The sequence below is a fragment of the Haemorhous mexicanus genome, chromosome 10, assembly GCF_027477595.1.
Source record: "Haemorhous mexicanus isolate bHaeMex1 chromosome 10, bHaeMex1.pri, whole genome shotgun sequence".
Lineage (NCBI taxonomy): Eukaryota > Metazoa > Chordata > Aves > Passeriformes > Fringillidae > Haemorhous > Haemorhous mexicanus.
This window is the reverse complement of record NC_082350.1, coordinates 6,774,343-6,797,545: the sequence shown is the minus strand read 5'-3', so window position 1 is coordinate 6,797,545 and position 23,203 is coordinate 6,774,343. Positions and strand designations below refer to the sequence as shown.

The 23,203-nt window shown below is 51.7% G+C and overlaps 1 protein-coding gene across 1 annotated transcript in view; it reads left to right on the top strand.

Annotated features, from left to right (window-relative positions):
• Positions 1–23,203, top strand: part of EPHB1 (EPH receptor B1) — an 80,020-nt gene that overhangs the window by 28,249 nt on the left and 28,568 nt on the right. The window contains exons 3-4 of the mRNA XM_059855119.1: positions 1,184–1,865; positions 20,731–20,886. Of these exons, the coding sequence (XP_059711102.1) occupies positions 1,184–1,865; positions 20,731–20,886 (838 nt within the window). The remainder of the gene's footprint in view (positions 1–1,183; positions 1,866–20,730; positions 20,887–23,203) is intronic.

Genomic DNA, 23,203 nt, shown 5'->3' with positions numbered 1-23,203 from the left:
CATGCCTTGTGCACAGGGGAGGGAGGGGGTTTCGCAGTATTTTCCTGGCATAGGATGAGAAGGAAGAACACTGGGCTGGATGAGGGAGGCTTTATTGCTGGTTTGGTAACCATGGATTAACAACAATGCACAACCTTGAGTTCTGATCTTGGCTTAAGTGTAGCAGAGCTGAGTAGGTGGGCCTGGGAGTGAATGTTCTGCTGCACTTGTTGGCAGCGTGAGGAGGACCCTGCTTTGAAAACAAAACAAAAACCTGTGTTTTGTTACATCAAGGCTGTGGCTCACAGGAGGGAAGCATGGGGATGAGAAATGTGGTTGTTCAGTGGAAAAGGGAAGAAGGGAAAAATCTGTGAGATTTCAGGGTTGGTTGTGGTGCATCAGCTTGTCAGGACTCAGTGTGACAGGGCAGGGTGGCATCACCCGTTGTGCCCTGTGTGAACACAGGCGTGAACGCTGCTGCAGCATTGCTCCTGGAAATTATCCCTGATACTGAGGGAGCTGCTTAAAGATTGCCATATGAATAATGCTGTTATGAGGAGACTGTAAACATGGATTAGTTAAAATGAATGGATTATGAGGTTATAAATCTGTCTGTAGGACTCTAATGCCATCATAGACTGTTCACAGTTTGCCGCTGTCCCTTAATTGAAATTGTAGCCTGGATTATATTAATGCCCTTCTATAAATCGAATTGCAAATCTATATTCCCTCTCTCCACAGCAGTAATGTTTTATTTAGTTGGTTTTCTTTGCCGGGGGAAATGATCCCGTTGTGCCGGGAGCTTGGGGTCAGGCTCACTCTGCAGCCCACGTGCTGGCTCGGCCTTTAATGAAGCTGTAGCCTCATGTGCTGCCTTCCCTCCTGCCTCCAGATGCCTGGGCCATCTTTCTTCCCAGTTTTACATCCTCTCAGGGCAGATAAGGCAGTTGCCCACGGAAAAGACATTTTAACATCAATTGGGAGCAATGGGGAGAGGCATGGAGGGGTAAGAGGGTGGGGATTTCTTCTTGTCCTGGCCCGGTTGGTGTTTCTGCATGTGCATCACATTGTGTGCCCATAACCACATTCCTGATCTCCTCTGGAGCTTTGGGATTGTCCTCCCAGCCCTGCCCTGTGCAGGGCGAGCGGCCATCGCCGGTCCCTCTTCCTCCTTCTCACCACCTCTCCCCGCTCCTTTCTGCAGTGGGAAGAAGTCAGCGGCTACGACGAGAACCTCAACACCATCCGTACGTACCAGGTGTGCAACGTCTTCGAGCCCAACCAGAACAACTGGCTCCTCACCACCTTCATCAACCGGCGCGGGGCTCACCGCATCTACACCGAGATGCGCTTCACTGTGCGCGACTGCAGCAGCCTCCCCAACGTCCCCGGCTCCTGCAAGGAGACCTTCAACCTCTACTACTACGAGACAGACTCTGTCATTGCCACCAAGAAGTCTGCCTTCTGGACGGAGGCACCCTACCTCAAAGTGGACACCATCGCTGCTGACGAGAGCTTCTCCCAGGTGGACTTTGGGGGCCGGCTGATGAAGGTGAACACGGAAGTGAGAAGTTTCGGGCCCCTGACCCGCAATGGCTTTTACCTGGCTTTCCAGGACTACGGGGCTTGCATGTCTCTGCTGTCTGTCAGGGTCTTCTTCAAGAAGTGCCCCAGCGTGGTGCAGAACTTCGCCATCTTCCCGGAGACGATGACGGGTGCGGAGAGCACGTCTCTGGTGACGGCGCGCGGCACCTGCATCCCCAACGCCGAGGAGGTGGACGTGCCCATCAAGCTGTACTGCAACGGCGACGGCGAGTGGATGGTGCCCATCGGCCGCTGCACCTGCAAGGCTGGCTACGAGCCTGAGAACAACGTGGCTTGCAAAGGTAAGGTTGGCTTTGGGCAGCAAGCCCTTTGCGTTTGTTTTAGGGCAAAAACTTTGTCCCCAAACAAACCGTTTTATGCGGTAGGCAGTACTTCCCCTGAGGTGGTTTTGCTCCAGGGAGCGGGCAGGAATTTGGGAGCAGTGGTCAGCCTGTGGTTTCTTGGCGTGCTCTGGTCAGTGGCCAGACCTGGTGAGCAGTGTGGCAGTGCTGGCACCGCTGCCACCCTACTGGAAGTCACCTCTGTGGTGTGGTGCCTTCAAAGTGCTGCACTCGCCGGACAGGCTCTGTCCTCGTCTGCCTCGTTATTTCCCTGGCAGAGCCAGGCAGCTGCCATCAGTCCTGGCTGCAATGGGGCTGCTCTGATTCTCTGTGTTAATTGCAATTGTGTTGCTTTTTGGGTTCCCCAGCCACTTGTGCTGCTGCCTGCTGGAGTCCTGCAGTGTGAGGCTATAAATATGGAAACAGTGCTCACTGCTTTTTGTCTCCTTTTGCCTTTGTGGTGGTGGTGGTATTTCCCAAATTCCATTGGAGTGTTGGATTTTTTTTTCTGTAGGCCCCTCTTTCCTTCTTCTCTCCCTAATTCAGGTGTTGGTTTTGCATACTGCTGGGAAGGAAAGGAGAGAGGATGGGGCTTTTTGCTCACCGTGTTTTATCCAAATAGCTTCTGGAAGGTTAACACCATCCTGACAAGGAAAGGTTGGGAAGAAGAAGGTTGAAGTGCTTAAGGGCTGGTTTGGCAGGTTGTGATGGGAAGAGGTCCAACTTGGATCTCTTTTGATGCAGGTGGGCGAATGTGTGTACCACCAGGCTTGGCTGTGATGCTCCTTGGGGAGCCCCTCAAGGTGTTTCTTCTCCACCTGTAACTCTGGGTATGTGGAAATAGCAAAGCTGGGATTCGCTCTGTGGAGAAGCTTGTTTGATGGTTTGCTCTAAACCTGGGAACTTGTGTAGGTTTTCACCACGCAAAGCCTCATTCGCACCTGGCCAAGGTGGGGGCGGTGACACCTTCCTGTGCCAGGGCTCTGACAACCAGGAAACCCCCAGAATCCTTTCTCAAACAGCATGGCTGGGGGATTCCTATGAGTTTTGTGGGTGAGCTTTAGGGTGGTTTTGTTCCCACCAGTAGATTCCCGGGAGGAGCTGAAGTGCTCAGTCAGAGGGAGGGCTCTCTGCAAACGGAGCGTTTCTGGCGAGACGTTCCTCTGCTATTGAACCAACACACAGAAAGCACACATGGTTGTGTGGCAAAATGACATTTCTCATCATGGGAAAACAAATACTAATTTTAGCTAAACACTGGAATTGGGAAGTAATGTCACTTTGCCAGAAATGGAGGAAAACAGTGACAATGTAGAACCGTGGGTTTTGGTGGTGTTGACCCATCTGCCAGCTGGAGGAAGGTGGGGTCTTGAGTGCTCCTGACCCCTGGGAGGACTGTGATGCACCTTCTCAGTGCCTGGGGAAGGGCAGAGGGTTGACAACACCAGAATGAGGAGCATGGGAACAAACCTGCTGAGAGTGGGTGTTAGACCCATCTCCATGGCTTTTCTTATTTCCATTTCTTGTGCAAACTCCAGCAGGGCTGTGAAGTATTCAGGCCATCAAAGCTATACCAAGCAGACCCCAGGAAATTGGGGATTTGTTGGGTTTTCTGTGCCCTGGTTCCTGTCTCCAGCTGTGCTCCCACTCCTCAGCACTGATCCCCAAGGAGAAACTGCTGAGCTCCTGGTGAGCATTCTGCCTTTGCATGGGGAGTGTGTTCAGACTGCTTGAGGGGAAGATTAAGGGATCCTGGCAGCTCCAAGGAGTAGGAATATCCTTTATAGATTGACTGGCAGCATGTAGGATCCTGAAAGGCACCAGAGTACGCTGTGGGTGGAGGGCAAGCAGGTGTTAAATGGCACCAAGCACGTCTGTGATGACAGGAATGTGCTGTTTGATGATTCCATGGGTGCTGGTAAGATGCTGTCTGTGGAGGAGAGCTCCAAGAATTTTCCAGTTCCCATGTTAGGAGGACAGAGAAGAGGCTGGGATTGAATGAGACCTGTGTGTCTGAAAGCCCTGCTCAATGCTGCTGAGGAATCCAAGTCCTATATATTCCTCATCCCCTGGAAGTTCACTAAAACCCCTCCTAAAAGCTTGATCCAGAGTTAACATCTTGAATTTTGGAAAATTAACTGTGTTTGAATAGAAATCTGACCTTGGGTTAGACTCTGGCTCCATGGTAGTTCATTGGCCATTAAGCTCCTCCCTGTATCCCCATGGGCCTTGGAGCTGGCAAGGGAAGACCCAAGCCCACTGCTGCCCTTCATGAAGGTTGGTGGGCAGGAGGTGTTACATGGCAAAGTTCAGAAATAAAAATTCCTTGGTTTTCTGTTTGACTTTGTTTTCTCAGAAGGGGTTGTATTCCTCTGCCTGGTGTGCCTGGCAGGGAAGCTGCCAGGATTGCACCCTGGCTCCTGGGAAGCACATACTCCTGACATCTGCTCCAAGCCTTCATCAGCCTGAGATGAGACACTTAGCAAGCCTGTGGGAATTGTCACCAAGGAAAAAAAAGAACAACAAAAAAAGAAAATCCCTCAGTATTTGAAGACTGCAGAAATAGGCTTAATTCCTGCGTGGTGGGGGAAAAGATAGGGTTGGATTGTTTGGCTCCCCCAGCTTGTCTCATCCTCCCTCCCCTGGGAAGGAGGCTGTGCCTATCATGGGGCCATTAGCCCGGAGCGGGTTCGTGCTGACAGTGGAGCTTGGGCCACTCAGGGATTCATTAATCCCGGCTTTTAGTGGCACTTAGGGCTTGAGGGAGGCACAGGCACAACGTCATCTTCGTTGGGGGTACTCAGAGCCCTGAGGAGATGATCCTCGTGTTTTGGGGTCAGAGGGATGGGGGGCTGCTACCTCCACTGTGCTGGGGTGGGCGTGGGAGAGAGGGGAATTGTCTTTGTGGATCAGCCCCGTTATTTGTTCCCATCCCAGGCTGGTTTGGCACAGACTCCCTGGCACAGCTCTCAGCTGTGTGCCAAAACCCAGAGCACTGCCCAGCCCATCCTGTTGGACACCCTGTGCCCGTGGGGGCGGTGGGTCAGTGTGAGATGCAGGCTCTGCCTGAATCCCAAATGAATAATTCATTTGGTGTGCGAGAGAGCCCACGCTCTCCTCGGGCTGATATTAAATCCATTTGTCTTGCTCTGCCCTGTCCCTCAGCCCTGCTTTATGGCTTCCTTGTGTGGTCAAGGGGCAATGCATCATGATGCTGGGGAGGAGGTGGGAGGGAAGGTGGCAGCAGGGATCACTGGGAGGCGGGGGAAACCTTGGATGAGCAGGCTGGGTGGATTTTGCTTTTTCTCCCCAAGGAAGATTGTTAAACCCTTTGTCTCCTGATGTTTGAAACCTGATGATGGCAAAGGAACCCCTCACTAGAATGTTGGCTGTCATGTCTCTTGCCTTTCATCCCTTTTGAGTTTGAGGACTGGGCACTGTTTCTGTCTGCTGGAATCACGCTGACTTTCTCTCCGACCTTCCCAGTGCCAGGCACTAACTCGGGCGCACGGAGAAGGAAAAAGTCTGGGACTGAACTACCTTTGTGCTGAATTTCTATGTTGTATTTATAAACTCAGGAAGAAGGGGTGAGAGAGCAGTCCTGCTGCTTCCCGGCCTTGTCTCACTTTCAGTTTTCCCCTCCTGGCAAATTCCTGCGCTGGCGGGTTCGGGAGCCTCCAATCTGCCGCTGCTGCCTGTCTGCTGCAGCAGCTGGAAATCTGACCTGGCCGGGGGAAAAAATCAAAACAAACCCCACAAACCAAGAGCAAAGCTGGGCTGTAGTGCCTGCAACGCTTCCAGGCATCCCTGGCTTTCCACACAGCAGCCTCTCCCCTATCCTATCTCCGGCCAGGTCCCCCATCCTTCACCTGCTGACCTCACCTGCTGGGCTCTGCCCAGCCTTTGCCAAAGCTCTCTGTGGGTTTATCCTCATCTCCTTCATCCCTTTGAGTGCTCTGTCTCCTTTCCCTGTTTGTCCTTCCCTTCTGCCTTTTGTGTGGAGGACTGGATCAGGAAAAGGAGCAGTGGGAGGGGCAGGTCCGACCTTGAATGTTGAGGAGTGAGCAGCTCCACGCTGGTTCCCCTGTTATCCTCCCCTCCTGCCGAGCAGCCCTGGTGATAATTATTGATTCCCTCTCCTTTTCTATCACAGAAGATTGGAAACAATGTGATTTATAAAGTGATTTTTAAATAACTGCAAACATTCTGCAATTAGTAGCAGAAGAATTTACTATCGCTTAAAGCAAGGGAATTGTCAAATTTTCCCAATGCAATTGTTGTCTTGAGAACTGGGAATTTTTGGGCTTTGGCTGTGCCCTTGCCTGCCTTTTTCCTGCTCCATGGTCCAGCCTGGTGCCCCTGCACCATTTTGGGGTGCCCAGGAGAGGTTTTCTTTGGTGATGAAGGTGATGTTGGTTTTGTCCCACGGGTGGATGGCAGCAAGGGAGGTCATGGGGACACAGGACCCTGCTCCCCGTGCCTTTAGCTGTACCTGTCCCATCCCAGTGTGCTGCAGCTCCATGTCCAGCTGCCTGGATGCTTGGAGCAGGGGAGCACACCAGGCATTGGCAGGGGCTGTAGAAAAGGATTTTTTTGCTTTTAAGGATGGCTTAATTTTTTATTTCTTCTCCAGTCTGCTGGTCCATGCATTTGCCCATGGTTGGAAATCATCTTCTTTCCAGCCTCTGTGCTGACCTCTCTCCTCCCCACCACTTCATCTCATTCCAGCTTACCTGGCTTACAAGTGATCTCTTTTTTTGAGATTTTATCCTCTAAAACTGGAGGGGAAAAACAAAGAGGTAAAAATAAAGTGCTTCCCCTGCCATTCTCTCCTTCCACTTATCCTTGGATTTGGTTTGGCCAGGCACGGGATGGGGCCAGCAGCATCCCAGAGTGGGCCAGGTAGAACAAGGGCTGGGGACAAAAAAGAAATATTTGGGGTTAAGAAACAACAGCACTTCCTGAAGCTCTCTACTGGGGACCAGGCTTAGGTCAACCAGTTTGTTCCCAAACCTTTCCAAACCTGTGGACAAACAGCTGATGCACACTGGGGTCTCTGCCTGGCAGCTGGGTAGAAATGAGTGATGCTCAGGATGATTTAAGTGTTTTTCTAGGGAAAATGTTTCCCTGAGGGTTGGAATTGGAATTTCAAGCTCTCCTCCTGCCCAGCATCCCAAGGCTGGGCACAGTCAGCACGCTGGGGCTGTGGATCTCCTCCTGCCCGTGCGCTGCTGTGCCTCTGCTCCCTGGGGCTTGGGCACCTGTGACACACTACCCCACTAACCATCCCAAAAGCTGCTTTTAGAAGGGCAGCAAAGATGTCCAGGGGGTGTTTTATTTCAGGCTTAGCTGATCTACAAACCTCTGACTGCTCAAAATGGGCCATTCTCTCCTTTCTTTTTTTTTTTTTTCTTTTTTTTTTTCCTTCCCCTTTTGTTTTTGTTTTTTGGCACAATATCAAGTTTCCTGCCCCTCTCCCATCCTGCATCAGCCCAAGCTGCTCTCCCTGCTCGGGCTGTGCTGGGAAGTGGCAGCTCTGCCAGCTCCTGCCCAGTCCTGCTGGGGTGGGAGGGAGGGAGGGAGGGATGCTCCCCTTTGTTGGAGGGGCTTTGCCTTTGCCTGGAAGCGATCTCCCGGCTTCCACCACTGGGTGGAACAGGCAGCCCAGTTTTACCACGGCCACACTGTGGAGGAGAAACACTGGAATCACAAAGGGGAAAAAAAAAAAGGGAGAGAGAAAAAGAAAAAAAGTGTGATTTTTTTTCCTAAATTATGCCTTAGTGAAGGCATCCATTAACCTCCGTAATAATTTGCAAGGAAAATGTCCAGAAAACCTTGTTAACTTTTTTTTCTAATGAGTGTGATGGGTTTTAATGAAACTCTTAATTAGACATTATAAGCCCAAATGTGCCTCTGATGGATTCAGGCCCTTTTCCTTCCCCCAGCACAGGGATGGGGAGGGTCCATGAGGCCTGGCTGCTGTCGGCGAGGAGGCTTGGCCACCACTGTCACCACTCCCTGTCCCTGTCCCCAAATCATCCCTGTGATCCAGACCCATCTGAAGGAGAAAAAAGGGAGAAACACAGAAAATACCCCAGGCAGGGTGTGAGTGGGGGCCAAGTGAGGATGGCAGGGTTGGGATTCCCAAGCTGGACCATCACAGCAGTCACCTCAGAGGGATTAGGGATTTGCTTCCATCTCTGGCTTTGTTTTCCTGCTTATCAATTTTTTCCTCCTTAAATTGTTCCACGGGCCATTTATGTATTTTTCTTCCCTACCATGAGAACTTCTGAGTGTTAATAACATTGATTCCAGCCTTAAAACTGGAAGAAAAATCCTCCTTTGATTTTCCCATTCACCTAAGGGTCTTTCCTTGTGACTGTTGGCAAATGGAGGCATAAAACTGCTTCCAAACCCTTGTTCTGTTAATGATCCAGTTAGGAAACTTCCTGTAGTAGCTGTAGACCCTGGGAAAATTAATTTTTGTAGGAATTTTGGCGTGCAGAGCTCCATGTGTGCGTCTTCATGAGCATCCCTGCAGCAGTGGGCTGTGAAACCCACCCATCTTAGCCAGCCTTCTCCACTGACCCAGCCCAGGAGACCTGGCTCTCACCCTGCTGCCTTTGCTGTCCAGCAGGAGCAGGGATTGTTCTCCTGGACAATGGGAGAGCCGCAAGGAAGCGCCAGATCCGGCCCATGTCCGGCAGCCGCATTGTTTCACCCTTGTTTGCAAATAGCCAGCACCTGGCAAACCCAGTGACTCAGCCAGGGACTTTTAAAGCCTTTCTATAACTTTTTCCTTTTTGTTTTTTTGTTGGGTTGTTGGTTGTTTTTTTTTTCAGTCACGAGAGGACTCCTTTGGGAATGGCTCTTCTTGCTGCGGTTTGCTTGCCAAGGGGTGGGAATCTCACCCGTGTTTGGGGCTGTGCTGCACCCTACAGCCCGTGGGGCCAGTGTCTCTCCCAGCAGGATAACAGTAATAATTTAAAACATAAAAAAAAGGAGTTTTTTACCCTGCCTGGGGAAGGGTCTGGAGCACCAGGAGCAGCTGAGGGAGCTGGGAAAGGGGCTCAGCCCGGAGAAAAGGAGGCTCGGGGAGAACCTTCTGGCTCTGCAAAACTCCCTGACAGGAGGGGACAGCTGGGGGGGTTGGGCTTTGCTCCCAGGGACAGGACAAGAGGGAATGGCCTCAAGAGGTTTAGATTGGGAATTAGGGAAAATTTCTTCACCAAAAGGGCTGCCAAGCCTGAAACAGGCTGCCCAGGGAAGTGATGGAATAGCTATCCCTGGAAGTGTTTGAAAGCTGTGTAGATGTGGCACTTGGGGACATGGTTTAGTGTTGGCCTTGGCAGTGCTGGGTTAATGTTTGGGGTCAATGACCTTAGAGGGCTTTTCCAACCTAATGATTCTGTGATTCTATAATAATAATAATAAAATGGATTTTACCCCCTCAAGCCATGAGATAACTCATCACCACTCCGCTGTGCAAGGCATTATTTGGAAGCTGAGTTGGGCTGCAGTTGGGCTTTGTGGGTCTCCTGCAATCCTTGCTGGGGGAAACAGCCCTTCACTGATAATGTTTTAGTGAGAGAGAGACCCAGAGTGGTGAAAAATCCATGGCCCAGGTGGAGGGAGTTGCCCTGCTTTCCTCTGGCTGCCTAAGGAGGTTTGTGGGTTGGATGTTCCAGCTGGGACCGGGCTGAGGAAGGATGGAGCCCGCTAGGACGAGGGAGAAGTGATCAGTGCAGAATGCGAGGTTTTAATCGGCTCCCCTCTCGAGCCCCGCCGCGCGCTCGGGTGGTGACAAATGGAGCGGTGCCGTGGGTGCCAGCTCTGAGTGTGGTACAAGGGGCCATTTGTCACGCCTGGTGCCTCAGATGGCAGAGGATGCGTGCAGAGGGGAGCGGGGAGATTAAATCACAGCGTGGCTCACGCTCTCAAACAGGCCCTTCCTTGGAGGAGCCATGGGAAAACCCATCCGTCTTCAGCCAGCGCAGCACTCACGGCCAAGGAACCTCCCTGCCTTTGCTGTGGGAGCATCAAACCAGAGCTGTGGGCACCCCAAATTCACTTCTGCACCCACCCCAGGGGAGAATTGCTGTTCTCCCACCCTAGGCTCCAGCAGCAGCCATGAAAATTTCATTAATGGCACGGAGGGAGCTTCATTGCTTTGTTTTTGTGTTCAGCCCAGGACTCATCTGCTTGTGTCACGTTTATTGTGTGAAATGGATTTGAGGCAGGAGAGCTGTGAGATGGGGTAGGAACTGGTCACCTTGGTGCTCTCATTGTGGCTACATCCTGCCTGGGCATGGCTGGGCTCCCAGCAGCAGGGAGCAATTCCTGGGATTCCCCACTCCCTGCGAGCAGGGAGCAATTCCTGGGATAATGCTGTCCTTGTCTTTTCTCATCCCTCTCCTCCCTAGGGCCTCTCTGGGATGATGCTCTGGTAGGGGCTGTAGGCACACAGTTTGTGGTGATTGGGGTGGGGCTGAGCCCCATCCCCAGTGGGCACAGCTGTGAGCAGCAGGTGAGCAGCACTGACAGCAATGAGCCATGGAGTGCCCAGGGGCACTGACCAACCACAAAGGGAGCAGAGGGCACACAGGTGCAGTGCATTAACACTGAGGGGCACACAGGTGCAGTGCATCAACAGGAGGGGATAAAAGGTTGGGCTAAGGAACAAGAAGGGCAGATGTTGCAGCCTTCTGAAGTGGTAAGGTGTTGCTCTGTATGGGTTGAAGCCTTCTGAAACGGTGTGGTGATACTCTGTGTATTGTGGCTGTCTCCTTGCTGTGCTGGGGGAGAGTTGTGGAGCACAGAATTGTGTGCCAAGCTGAAGGTGGAGAGCTCCAGCCTCAGGTCTGGTCTCTGGACTTTGCTACCTAAAATTCGTCTGTAAAAGCAGGGGCATCCTGGAGAATTGTATACAGGGGGAATTATGAATTGAATTTCTCTCCTGGCTCAAGCAGCTTTGCTGGGTCTGCAGCCCAGAGAGGAAATTGCCCATGAGGAGAGACATGATATTGACTTACACTTTTATTTTTTATTTTGTACTTTATTATAGTACCTATTGCATCCAGGCTCAACACATCTGCCCTGGCCCTGGACATAGCTTTGGTAGGGGTTGGTGCTTACTGGCATTTGTCCTGTCCATGGTGCAGAGGGACCTGGTCACCCTCCTCACAAGCAGGGATTACTTTGATGTTTATGAGTTCTGCACTAATACAAAACAGGGAGTTTGAAATGGTTCTGGGCATGGCAGAAAGGTTCTCTGGGTGTTTCCAGGGGCTGTCATTCTCTGGCTAAACCCAGATCTCCTGGTACTGTCATGGACTTCTGTTTCAGCACACCAGGCAAGCAGGGGTGGCAGGAGAGACCTGGGATTATCACAGATCTCCTGCTTCACATCGGATCTGCTCCTGAGCTCTTAATCGTGTGTTATTATTGAAGACAACTTATTCTTAGAGAGCCCAAGGTGCAAATTATGTTTCACAGCTAAGAAAATCTTCCAGAGCTGCCTATGTACAGTAAATCCCTACAGTCTCAGGTGGCTTTGACTTATGTGTAGCAGATGTTGAGGATGGAGGAGACCACTCCTTTGTGCCTGCTTGTTGCTATCACTGGCATAGACACAGGTGGAAGTTTAGGCAGGGAGAAGCTGTCTGGGCTCAGAGGTGGGCTCGGTGAGTGTCCTTCCACTCTGCTGCTCTGAACATCTGTCCTGTCCCCAGGGGGTCACCAAAATGGGCAGTGCCAGAGTGTTCACATTGCTTGCAGGAGGTCCTTTCCTGTCCAGGAGCTGTAGAGCAGGTTGCCTGCCCTCCCCACTGTGCCATAGGGGTGACCCACTGTGGGACTCATGGAAGCATGGAATGGTTTGGCTGGAAGGGCTTTTCAAAGGTGCCACCCTTGTCAGTGCTGTGTGTCCTCTCTCCTCTCTGCAGCTGGGTAGGAGGGTGCCTTTCCTCCCAGGAATAGTAATTATGGCTTGCTCTGCTATAAATATTCATTGGGAAGCTCTCTTAATTGTTTTTCTAATTAATTCCTTGCGTGGCACTCTTGGGGTGGATGAGGGATGTGCCTTGGTTGGGATGTCCTCCCATGGCAAATCTATTCCTGGGCATAATCCTTGAGCAGTCAGCCAAACCACAGCCCCCCAGGGCTCACCTCCACCAGGATGGCAATGTCCTGCTCCGTGCTGGGACATCTCCCCACCCCCGTGTGACCCGAGGCACGATGTCCTGCAGTGCTGTAGCAGGGACACAGGGAAGCTGTGTGTCCCCATGTCCCTGCCTGTGCCAGCCTGGCCCTGTGGCTGAAACTCTCCCCAGCCCCATCCTGGGGTGACTCTTCCTTCACGGTGTCAGCACTAACGAGGAACCACTTCAGATGTAATTAATGAGCACTTGATGCTCTCTAGATCGAGGGGACACTGCGTGGCATGAGCTGGAGATGGAGGAAGAGGTGCCTAATTAGTTCCTGTTAGGGATGGGAGGTATTTCCTTCCCAGCCAGTGCTTTGGGGAGCCCAGTGGCAATGCCACCCCAATTTCCCGGTCAGAAGAGGGGCTGGAGACACACTGGTGGTTTCCAAAATTCCTAGTTGCAAAGGAAAGATGCATCTTTTTTCAGGGGGCTTCTAACCACAGCCCCTGCCAGCAGCTCTGGACCTGGGGAAGAGCTTCTCCTGAAGATCCTCCAGGAATTTTTGTGCCCTTTCACTTCCCTGTTGATGAGGTGGCTTGATGGCTCATGCAGGCATTGAGGGCTGAACACAATGTCCTGGGTTAGGTGGCATGTGGAAGTATTGGCTCTTCCAGTCTGTGTCTGGCAACTCTGGAGTTTCACATTGCTGTGGTTCATGAGGGGAAAAAAATATTTCTCCATGGGGCCTGATGGCTGGAGTGGGGGTAGAGCATCTCTGGGGACTGTGATTTTGGGACATAATCCTGGCCTCAATCTCAGTCCCCCATTTTTTTACTCCAAACTCGTTGTGAGCTTCATTGTGGATGACAGATGGTGGTGGGGCACTGGCCTTGGACACTTCCAGGGATGGGGCAGCCACAGCTTCTCTGTGCACCCTGTGCCAGGGGCTCACCACCCAAGAATTTCTTTCCAATATCCAGTTTAACCTTGCCCTCTGTCCATGTAAAGCCCTTCCCCCTTGTCCTGTCACTCCAGGCCCTCGGAGCCCCTTTAGGCACTGGAAGCTCCTGCTTGCAGGGATGTTGGCCCTGGCAGAGGTCAGGCTGCAGCTGCTAAATCTATTTTTAAAGAAGAATGTGAGGAGGTTAAATAGCATCAAATCCTTGATGACAGCTTCATCCCCCTTTCATTTGTTGACTCAGACTAATGAGCTGGGGCAGTGAGGATGGTGAGGAGCAGCCTGTGCCTGGTGCTGCCATGGCCATGTGTCTGCTGCTCTCTCTGCTGTGACCCTCCCTGTGTATGTGTGTGAATTGTCTGGAGTTGGATTAATTTATTCAGTTTGATCACTCAGAGTTGCTGGTTTATGGCAAGGAAGTGGAGCTGTGGTCGGGGAGCTGTGGCATGGGACTGGACAGTGAGCCTGGAGCCAAGTGGAAACTAAAACACAACAAAACCTGAGTGGGAGAACAGTGATTTGGAAAAGTGGCCATGACAAGTGCTGGGTTTTTCCCCCCTCTCTGGCTGTTCTGGAGAGTGAAGTGAGTTCCCTGCTCTGCGGCAAGCTGGCAGCCCCGCGGCACCGTCTGCCCAGGGCGTGCCTGCTCTTCTCTTCCCATCCATCTGGGGCAGATTTTCTCTTCAGACCTTCAAAATCCTCCCAACTGTGAAAAACAGAGAGAGTGGAGCCCGGAGTGGTGATTAAATGGGTGAGCATGGACCTGTTGGGAAGCTGCAGGCAGTGAGCAGCCAGGCACGTGGGATCCTGAACCAGCTGCTTCCCTGCCCTGCTCGAGGCTTAAACTCCTTCTTTAGGGCCATGATGTCACCTAAACAGTTGGTGTTGAAGCTCCTTTGCATCCAGAGACCCCTAATTTTTCCAAGTAAGCCTTTCTGGGGGAAAACTGCTTCTGGGTGAGCATGGGCTGCATTTTGCTTCCAGTGAAGCACGTGGGGCTTACTCTGGTGAGCATTTCAGTCTGTGAGCACCTCGCTCCATCAGCCAGGTACTTGCTCCTCTGGGGTGAGGAGTGGGTTTTTGGGAGAGATGAACAGGCATGCATTCAGTCCTGTTGCCTCTTATATGCCTTGCACAGCTCCCTGCAAGCACCTTTGAAATCCTGCCCTGCTCCAATTCATTTCTCATCCATGAGAAGAAAAGCAGAGGAAAAAAAACCCGAGAAAGGTAAAGCCACATTGAATTTTACTTCCCTCCATGAATAAACCATGGCAGGCTGGCTCTGACTTTAATTTACATGTGTCCCAAGGCGGATCTAAGCCTATTCCTCCCGAGGTGCAGGTCTGGTTTAATTAAGCAGCTGCATCATGTGGAGCAGGGAGAGATGGAGCCCATGCCTGCAGGATGCCAGCCCTGATGCTGGGAAGCTCATGTTTATCTCATGAGTTTATCTCATGACTTTCTGCCTAGACAGTGCTGAAAGAAGGGAGCACTATGGGGTGGGTGCTGTTTGTAATTCGGATTGCCCTGAGGCAGGAGCATCTCTGGGGGATCCAAAATTTGTGTGTTTGGCTACAGAATGCTGAAGTTTACACCAAAAAGAGGTTTTGGGACAAGGATCTGGGGACAAGGCTCCACTGGGCTGTCCTGTCTGTGGTATTTTTGGGGTCCCCCGTGGCAGGAAGGAAATGATGAATCTGACTCCATATTCTTAGAGGGCTAATTAATTATTTTATGGTATTATATTAAAGAATGCTATACTAAAACTATGCTAAAGAATAGAGAAAGGATACTTACAGAAGGCTTAACAAGATCCTAATGAAAAACTGGTGACTCTTTCCAGAGTCCTGACACAGCCTGACTGTGATTGGTCATTAAGTTAAAACAATTCACATGTTGGATAAACAATGTCCAAACACATTCCAAAGCAGCAAAACACAGGAGAAGCAAATTAGATAATTATTGTTTTAATTTTTCTCTGAGGCTTCTCAGCTTCCCAGGAAAAGAAATCCTGGCGAAGGGATTTTTCAGAAAATGTGACAGTGACATCCTGTCCCCGTGTGCTGTGGTTTCTGGGATGGCTTGGGGTCCTGTGCTGAGCTCCCTCCTTGGGAGCAGGAGGATTCTTCAGGGCTGGAATGCTTGGACTTCCCTGTTCCTCCACCTGGCTTGCACTCTGCTCCCTACGCTGAGCCCTGGATGCTGGGATTTGGTGGTTGATGGGGTGTTTAAGGGCTGAGTCTCCTTTCTTGGCATGGTCAGGAAGGCAGGATGCAGGTACCCTCCAAGCTCTCCTGGCTTGGCATTGCTCCCAGTATGGAAAGCTCTCAGGATTCACTTGTGGATGCCTGGTGGAGGGTGGCATGGCAGAGCACCCCCTGGCACTGCTGGCTGCCTGCTGGGCTCCCTGTGCCAGGCTGAGATGTTCCTGGAGAAACACTTGGCTTAATAGAAAAGGCAATCAGATCATTAAGAAGTAGGTATGGGGGCAAAATCCTCACAAAACAACCTGCCAGCCCCCTCCCCAGCAGAGAGGCAGGAGGGAAGGGATGACAGGAGAGCACCATGCAGGGATGCAATTAAACCTCTGGCACCACGTGCCTGCTCCCTGCTTGGATGTGTGCAGGGAGGATAACGAGGGGGATGAAAGCAGGGTGGGAAAGCAGCGCCCTTGTCACCCTTTGAAGGTGGGAGATGACAGCCCCTCCCTGTGGGTGACAACCTGCCCAATTCTGCTGCTTTTCCCCCCAACCTGCTGCCTGTGTCATCATCATATCAAAGGCATTGAAGCCCAAATGCAAGGAGTGGGTGGCAGCTCGGGGTCTGTGTGTGTCCCCCCAGGGAACACGGGGTCAGCAGTGCCCCTGGCACTGCCCCAGGGGGCAAGTGGGAGCCCAGGGAAGCTGTGCCATGTGCCTGCCCCTGTAGTCACAGCATCCTCTCAGTGACACTTTGCTGTGGCACACGGTTTTGTGTGGGTGTTTATTCCCCTGGATGGTGTCTCTGAGCTGACAGTGTCTGGGAGGGTGTCCTATCTGGCACCTTGGCCACTCAGAGTGACAGCAGGATGGCAAGGAGAGCATTTTAAAGCACCCATCTCTAGGGCTAACCAGTTTGAAGGCTGAAAAATGGATGTGTTTTTTTCTTATTTTGTTTTTTAATGTATTTAAAGATAGGTTCTGTGTCGGTGGTGTCTATGAAATGCACAAGGGGTTTCTAGCAAGCATCTCCTCCCTTTTTTGGGGGGGTTTCATCAAAAAATTATGAGCCTTGTGCACAAGGTGTTGGGTTGAGATGCCAGTATTTTTTTCTTAAAGATAAATTATTGTTTGCAGAAAGTGGCAGGCTGCAAATGCCATGAGCCACAGTTTCTCCTTTTTTCCTGACCCGTGCTGTTCTCAAACCCTGCTGCCCATCTCCCAGGGTTGTTGCTGGTGCTTCCACATGTCTTTTTGGAGCAAGGCTGGATCATTCAGGCTCTTTAGTGCCTTTGCACCTGACAATGCTCTCCACACCTCCGGCTTGCTTGAGGGCATCATCTGGTGCAGCACTGCTGCTTCTAACACAGCTTTTCATCACCTGCTGTGCCAGAGTGCCACAGGTGTGCCTAAAGACACAGGCATTGCCCTGGAAAAGCACTGGACCCAAAAGGGAACCCAAAGCAAGTGTGAATTTGGGGATACCTGGAAAATGGGGTTAGCTCTGCCAGAGCAGGGACACAGGGGCATGGGATGGATGAGGCACTGCTGACTTGGTTTGCTGGGTGCTGGTGAGGGTTGGGGCAGGTCAGGGCTCTCTGAATTGCTGCTGAATCTGTAATTCCTTGGAGAAGCTCCTATTTTAAAATCTGAAAAGGAAAAATGCCACTCTGCATCCCCAGGGAGCTTTAGAGCAAGTTAATGTAGAGGCAATGTCTCCTTTTTCTTCCTTTCTTCTTTTTTTTCCTCTTTTGACTTAAGCTTCCCTGAGAGAGTAATTAAAAAGTGCAAGTTCCAGGTGCTAACTGAGAGGATTTAGTTTGAGAGTGAAACGCTTGGTTACCCCCATGCTTGAATATCCCCACACTTGCACCCTTTCCACAGAGGCTGTGATGGTGGCTTGCCTCAGGCAGGAGCAAGGATGGATGAGCTGAGAGATCTGCTTCTCTCTGACTCTTTCCAGGACTTCTGGCACCTGGACTACAATGATGCAGGATACAGGAGAGTGTTGAGCAGTGAAAAGCCCTCAGAGTGCTCCTGTGTGCCACGAGTGCTTCTGTAATCCATCCTGCTGCTGGGCACTGCCCAGGCTCCCCAGGGAATGGGCACAGCCCCAAGGCTGCCAGAGCTCCAGGAGCATTTGGACAATGCTGTCAGAGATGCACAGGGTGGGATTGTTCTGGTGACTGTGCAGGGCCAGGAGCTGGATTGATGATCCTCAGGGATCCCTTCCTGCATATTTGTGGTTCTGTGACTCCCAGGTTCTGATGTTCTGTGACTCCCAGAGCTGCAGAGGGAAGTGACAGTGGGGACACAGCTTTGTGGTGCCTTCACTGAGTGTTTGCCTTGTATGAGAGATATGACACATCCCTCCTCTGAGCCTTTGAGGGGGGATAGGAGAGGTTCAGCTCTGGCTGGGAGTCCCCAGTTGTATCCAGCCCTGTGGCCATGTCCTTACAATCACCCCTTGGATGTGACAGCGACCTGCAGCTATTTTTCCCCCAAACTTCCACTGATGACATCTCTCTGCAAGAAGCCCGAGTTTCACCAGCCCTTCAATGATGTTCTCTCCCACCCCCAGACATGTCAGCCCTGGAAAAGGAGTCCTGCTGGCAAACTGACACCTGGGATGTGCAGCATTCCTGGTGTGCAGGCAGGATGATGGATCCGTGGGCAGCTTTGGGTTGTGGGGGGGTTAAGTGCTGAGCATCCTCCCTGCTGAGCAGCACGGCTGAGTTCTGTGCCTCAGCATTTACAAACACACCCCTGGTGCCTAAATGTGAGGAAATGGATAGTTAAGCACATCATTAATCTTATCCAGCCCCCATAATCAACAATCAATTAATTCTCCTCTGGGCTGAAGAGATGCAGGTTGTGCCATAGCCTGGGCACTGGCAGAAAAAGCCTGTTCCCACAGGGAAAGCTGAGGCAGAGCCTCATCCTGCACTTTTCTGACACACTGTCATGGATGCAGACTTTGCCAGCTCTGGGAAGCTCTTGGAGCAGCCCTTAAATTAGGGCAAATGTTGCACTGGCCATTAGTGGGGTGATTTATTGCTCCCTGCTGGGCTCGAGTGCTCCATCTGAGCCTTGCACTTGGACTGTGAGTTTGCCATGTGAAGGATTATGGATCCCACCATGGCACTGCAGGGCCCTGGGGGTTTGTGCTGTGTTTTTGGTAGGAGGGTCATGGTTCAGCTCCCCCAGAAAGAGGAGACACAGGGGCAGCAGCCAGAGGGGAGTGCTGCACCCACGGCGTGTTTGGGAGGGAGGAGAAGGCATTCACCTCTCCGAAACTGTGGGAGGCTTTAGGCAAGCACAGTGTAATTACAGGAGAGAAAAGCTAATTGGTAATAATAGCAATTAAGAGCCACGTGCCTGCAGATTACAGGAATTTGTGGATAGGTGAAGTGATAAGGGGAACCTGTGGACACTGGGGTGCAGGATGCCATGTTCAGGTGTTTTGACAAAGTGTCACTTGGATTAATTGTAATTAAACATTAACAGACCTCTCCAACCAACCCACCAACATGCCCTCAAGCTTTAAATTTGGGCTTGTTCATAGCACTGCAATCCTCTCATCATCCTCCTTCCCTCCTCCATCCTCTTCCATTAAAACACAGGTGGCTGTTCCCTGGTACCACTGTCCTCCCCTTCCTGTTCCTCCAAAGAATTTGGCACGTTTCAGGTGTGTTCTGACACATCCTCCAGCTCCAGAGCCCACAGGTCCCCCTTTGCATGTCCCATGGGTGCTCCCTCTTCCTGTGGGAGCACAAGGCTGCTGGGACATGGTGGGGAGGGAGAGGTGAGGAGCTGGAGATGCACTCCAAACCTTGGTGTCCACTCGTGGTTTTGTCTCCTGCCCTGTGTGTCTGTGTAACTCTGTGCCTCCTTGTGCTGCTATGGGAATGGGGCTGTGTGTGTGTTGGGGAAGGGTCTGAATCCCTCTGCCTTCTGCTGTGGAGCATGCTGAGGGTCCCCTCAAACCCTCTGGACTGTGTGGTGACCCCGTGTGTCTCAGTGCACACTGCATGAGGTGCTGGATTATGGCCCCGAGTTCTTCCTTAGGATGCCACATGCATGGGATGTCTGTGGTGGGATGTGGAGGACTCAGCCGTCCTCCTGTGATGGGGAAGAGGAAGGGCAGTGGGAGATGGTGGCTGGCTCCTCTGGAATGTCACATCCCCACCTAGCTGTCAGGGTCACTGGAAAGAGACAGTTCATTGCAGCCAGCTGCGTGCCTTAGGCTGGGGGGGGAAATCTTCTGAATAATAAAATTGTAAAATATTGTTTTGATTTATTCTTTTCTATCATCTGTTAATATCTGGGAAGGCTGGGTGAGCAGGAGGCCTTCATGAGTTTTGAATGACAGGTTAAAGGGCTCCAATAAAGATTAGATGGTCCACTATCTCCCAAGGAAATTGCATCAAAGTGGTTACTCCTGCTTGCTCCTATTAATTTCCTCTTCATGGCTGCTAGGAGATGCCTCATATCCTGATGCAGCAGACAGGGGCTAAGAGGCACTTTCCATTATCTCAATCATCGCCGTGTTTATGAGACACGTCGGGTGTTTCTCTGCAGAGCTGTGCCCTGGGGGATGGCATCACGGGGGCAGGGTTGGCACCACCCTGGTGTGAGGCCAGGAGCAGTCTCTCCTGGGCTGGCTGGATGTCTGATCCCTTGGGTACGTGTGCCAAAATACAGATGATTCCCTTCTGCAGCCTTTGGTTCCGTCAGATTTTGTTGGATGTCAGGGATGGATGAGCATCATTCATCAGTGCCCATTGCTGAGGATGGGTGGGGTGGGGCGGAGATGAGGGACCCCATCCCTGTCACTCCATCCTTACCCTCTCTCCACAGAGCAGTGAGATGGTTGATTAATGAAACCTCCCCTGTGGCTGATTAAACCCTCACTGTAACTGGAATATCTTCTCTGTTATGAATTAGATGCCATTTCCTGCTTGAGTGAACTCAGAGGCTGGGAAGCTCCAGCCCCAGGCTGAGAGGGATGAACAGGACAGACCCATAACACACTGTCATGGGTGTCACACCAGCTTTTTAATTAAATATTTAAATGTTGCATGGAGAAAGAACTGTGGGTCCTGAGCCAGGCTGTTGGGGGGTAGTGGAAAGGGACTGATCAGGAGAAGAGGAGCTGTCCTGCTCCTGCTTGTCCATGTCCCCATGGGTGCTGCTGTGGGTGGGGGTCCCACAGCCCCCTGCCATATCCCTGCCTGTGTACAAGCAGTAGGGAGCAAAGCAGCTACTGCAGTCCCCTTGCTCTGCCTGGCTAAAGATTGTTGCCATGTAGTTGCAGTGTTTGTCTAGTGGCTTCAGGAGTAATCCACAGCCAACATGGAAAGTTCTGGCCATTCTAAGTTCGCAGGTAGGTTCTACCCCATTTACAAGTGTGAAGCTTTTCTGTTTCTCCTCTCCTTCCTTTCCACCTCCTTCCAAGGACAGGACCTGCTTTCCCCTTTGTCCAGGAACAGCTCAGGACCCAGCTGCTGTGCTCTCTCTTGCAGCCTGCCCTGCAGGGACGTTCAAGGCCAGCCAGGGCGCGGGGCTGTGCGTGCCGTGCCCCCCGAACAGCCGCTCCACCGCCGAGGCCTCGCCGCTCTGCGCCTGCCGCAACGGCTACTACCGGGCAGACTTCGACCCGCCCGCCGCCGCCTGCACCAGTGAGTATGGGCCTGGGGCTGGGGGCTGCAGGGCCTCCCCTCCCTCCTGGGGCAGCAGCAGGGATCAAGTCTCAATACATGTAGAGTTTGTTTTATTTTCTCCCCCTGTCCCGCTGTGGATGGGAGGAAGAGCGCGGCTGGGTGGGCAAGGCGGAGGGATGGGGTGGCTCCACGTCCCACCTTACTGGCAGCCTCTGGGATTTATACATTACCCAGGCAGCGGTGGTGATGGCAGGGAGATAGTCTCCAGGATAAATGAGGATTTAAAGTTATCTGCTCTGGCTGTCTTGTTCATAGTCTTGCAGATGGAGTATTTTTTAATAGGGGGAAGGCTGCATTAAGCATTGGTATTCAGCAATGCATTGCTGCTCGGCTGCCTGCCCGAGCTGCCTGGCACGGCAACAGTGTCCTCAAGCCTCTCTTTTGGTGGGGAAGAAAGCCCAGGAGAGAGGAAAGAGCTGCTGTGCTCTTCAGCCTGCTGGAAACTCAGGCCCCAATTCCCCCCAGATAGACTCCAGGCCCTTGAACCAGTCTGTCGTGGGGCTTTAGCACACGGATGCCTCAGAACCTCCGTGCTGGGAAGTGCCCAAAGCACACGTCAAGGAAACAAGGAAAGGATTTGTGTGTTTTGCTGGATCACTTGAGCTCTCATACAGGTATTCAGCAGGTTGCACAACTACAGATAATCTACAGATCTTTATTATGCCTCGTTACATAACTGATTTACAACAGTGCTGTGCTATAGGAATGCAGGAAAAAAGTCTCTTTGCTGATTTTTATTTCTTCTCATCAGTGCTTGATTTTGTAGTGCTCCAATCTGAGGTGCCATCTGTTCACCCACAAAGTTTCTCTGTGTCAGAGGAGTACATAACATTGTGGAGCTGCTGGCTGTGCCCTGGACTGGAACCCTTCCAAGGGTGATCCCTGCAGTTCCTGGGCTCCTGCTGAGGAGGGAAGGGGCTGCAATTAAAGTGGGAGGAATGTGGGGAGGCAGCAGTTTGCTGCTGGGAAAGGGAAGAAATACGGGTTTTTTTCCTTTTTCTTGAAAAGATACTAACTGCTTGAGGTATGGAGGGAGGATTTGGAATAAGGCTGGTGAGACAGGTTGCAGATTTTTGGGGGTAATTCACTCATATTGATCCCGTTGAGCCTTTGTGAGTCCTGCAGTCTTGTTCCCCTGGGGAATCAAGGTCCTTCTCTCTGCTGCTGTCCCTGCTGTGGCCCCTGCAACCCTCCTGTAACTCTTTGTGACATGTCCAGCATGGGGGAGCTTGATAATGCTGTGGTGCCTCAGGTAGAGGAAAGCCCTTTCCAGCAAGGATGCTGCAGTGGTGGCTGCTCCACGATAGACACTTTGACTCCTAAAGAGGAAAAGGGTTAAAGGGAATGGAATAATATTATCCTAATTTTTTTTAAAGCTGCCATTTCTCTGGGCATTTGAACAAAATCTTTCATCTGCATTATCCACGGGAGCAGCTTAGAGAGGCTCCCAGTGTGTCTCCATGCAGAATGACCTCTCCATCCCACCAGCCACGTCACCATGGTGCTGATGAATCTGTCCCTGTCCAGCCCATCCCTGGCCACTCAACAGGGCTGATTTATCCACAGCCCTAATGATGTTCCCTGGCACACACACATGAGGAGGGCTCCCGTGGGATGGGTTTCCCCAAGACAGAGTGTGCTTCTCTCTCTTAACCCTTCCTTGCAGGTCAAGTCCTCCATCATTTTTATTGCTCCCTGTATCATGGCAAAGTCCTTTTTCTTTCTTGGAAGTGCAGCCCCCAGCCCAGCCAGCATGAGGAATTCCTGCCTCCCTTATTTAATATAACCAAGCAGCTGAATTTTGTGGTTTTGGCTGCGGAGCCGTCCTGGCTGACCCCAGATCCATCCGTGGGTCTGTGCAGTCGTGTGTTTGTACCTCAGGGCTGCTCTCCTGGGTTCCTCCTGAAGGGCCTGCAGCCCCGATCCGACAGCGCTTGCAATCGGAGCCGCATTCAATTCCCATCCTCTGAAGCATTTGCAATGGCTCCTGGAAGCTTTGATCAATGCAATTTTCATCTCTTGTCCGCCATGGGAGCTGCTTGCAAACCATGGAATGGTGCAGGCTTTCCTCCATGCTGTGAAATTCCCGGGTTTCCAGCTTGAGATATTGAGCCCTTAATAGCCACTTTCCATTTTTGACTCTCTCTTCTCCTGCTGCTTCTCTGGTTCTCCATGGTGCTGGCTAAGTGATTTTTCTCTTGCTGGGATAATCTGCTCGAGGTGCTTCTCCATGTGAGCAGTGCAGTTATCTCAGTATCTCCTGGTGGGATTAAAA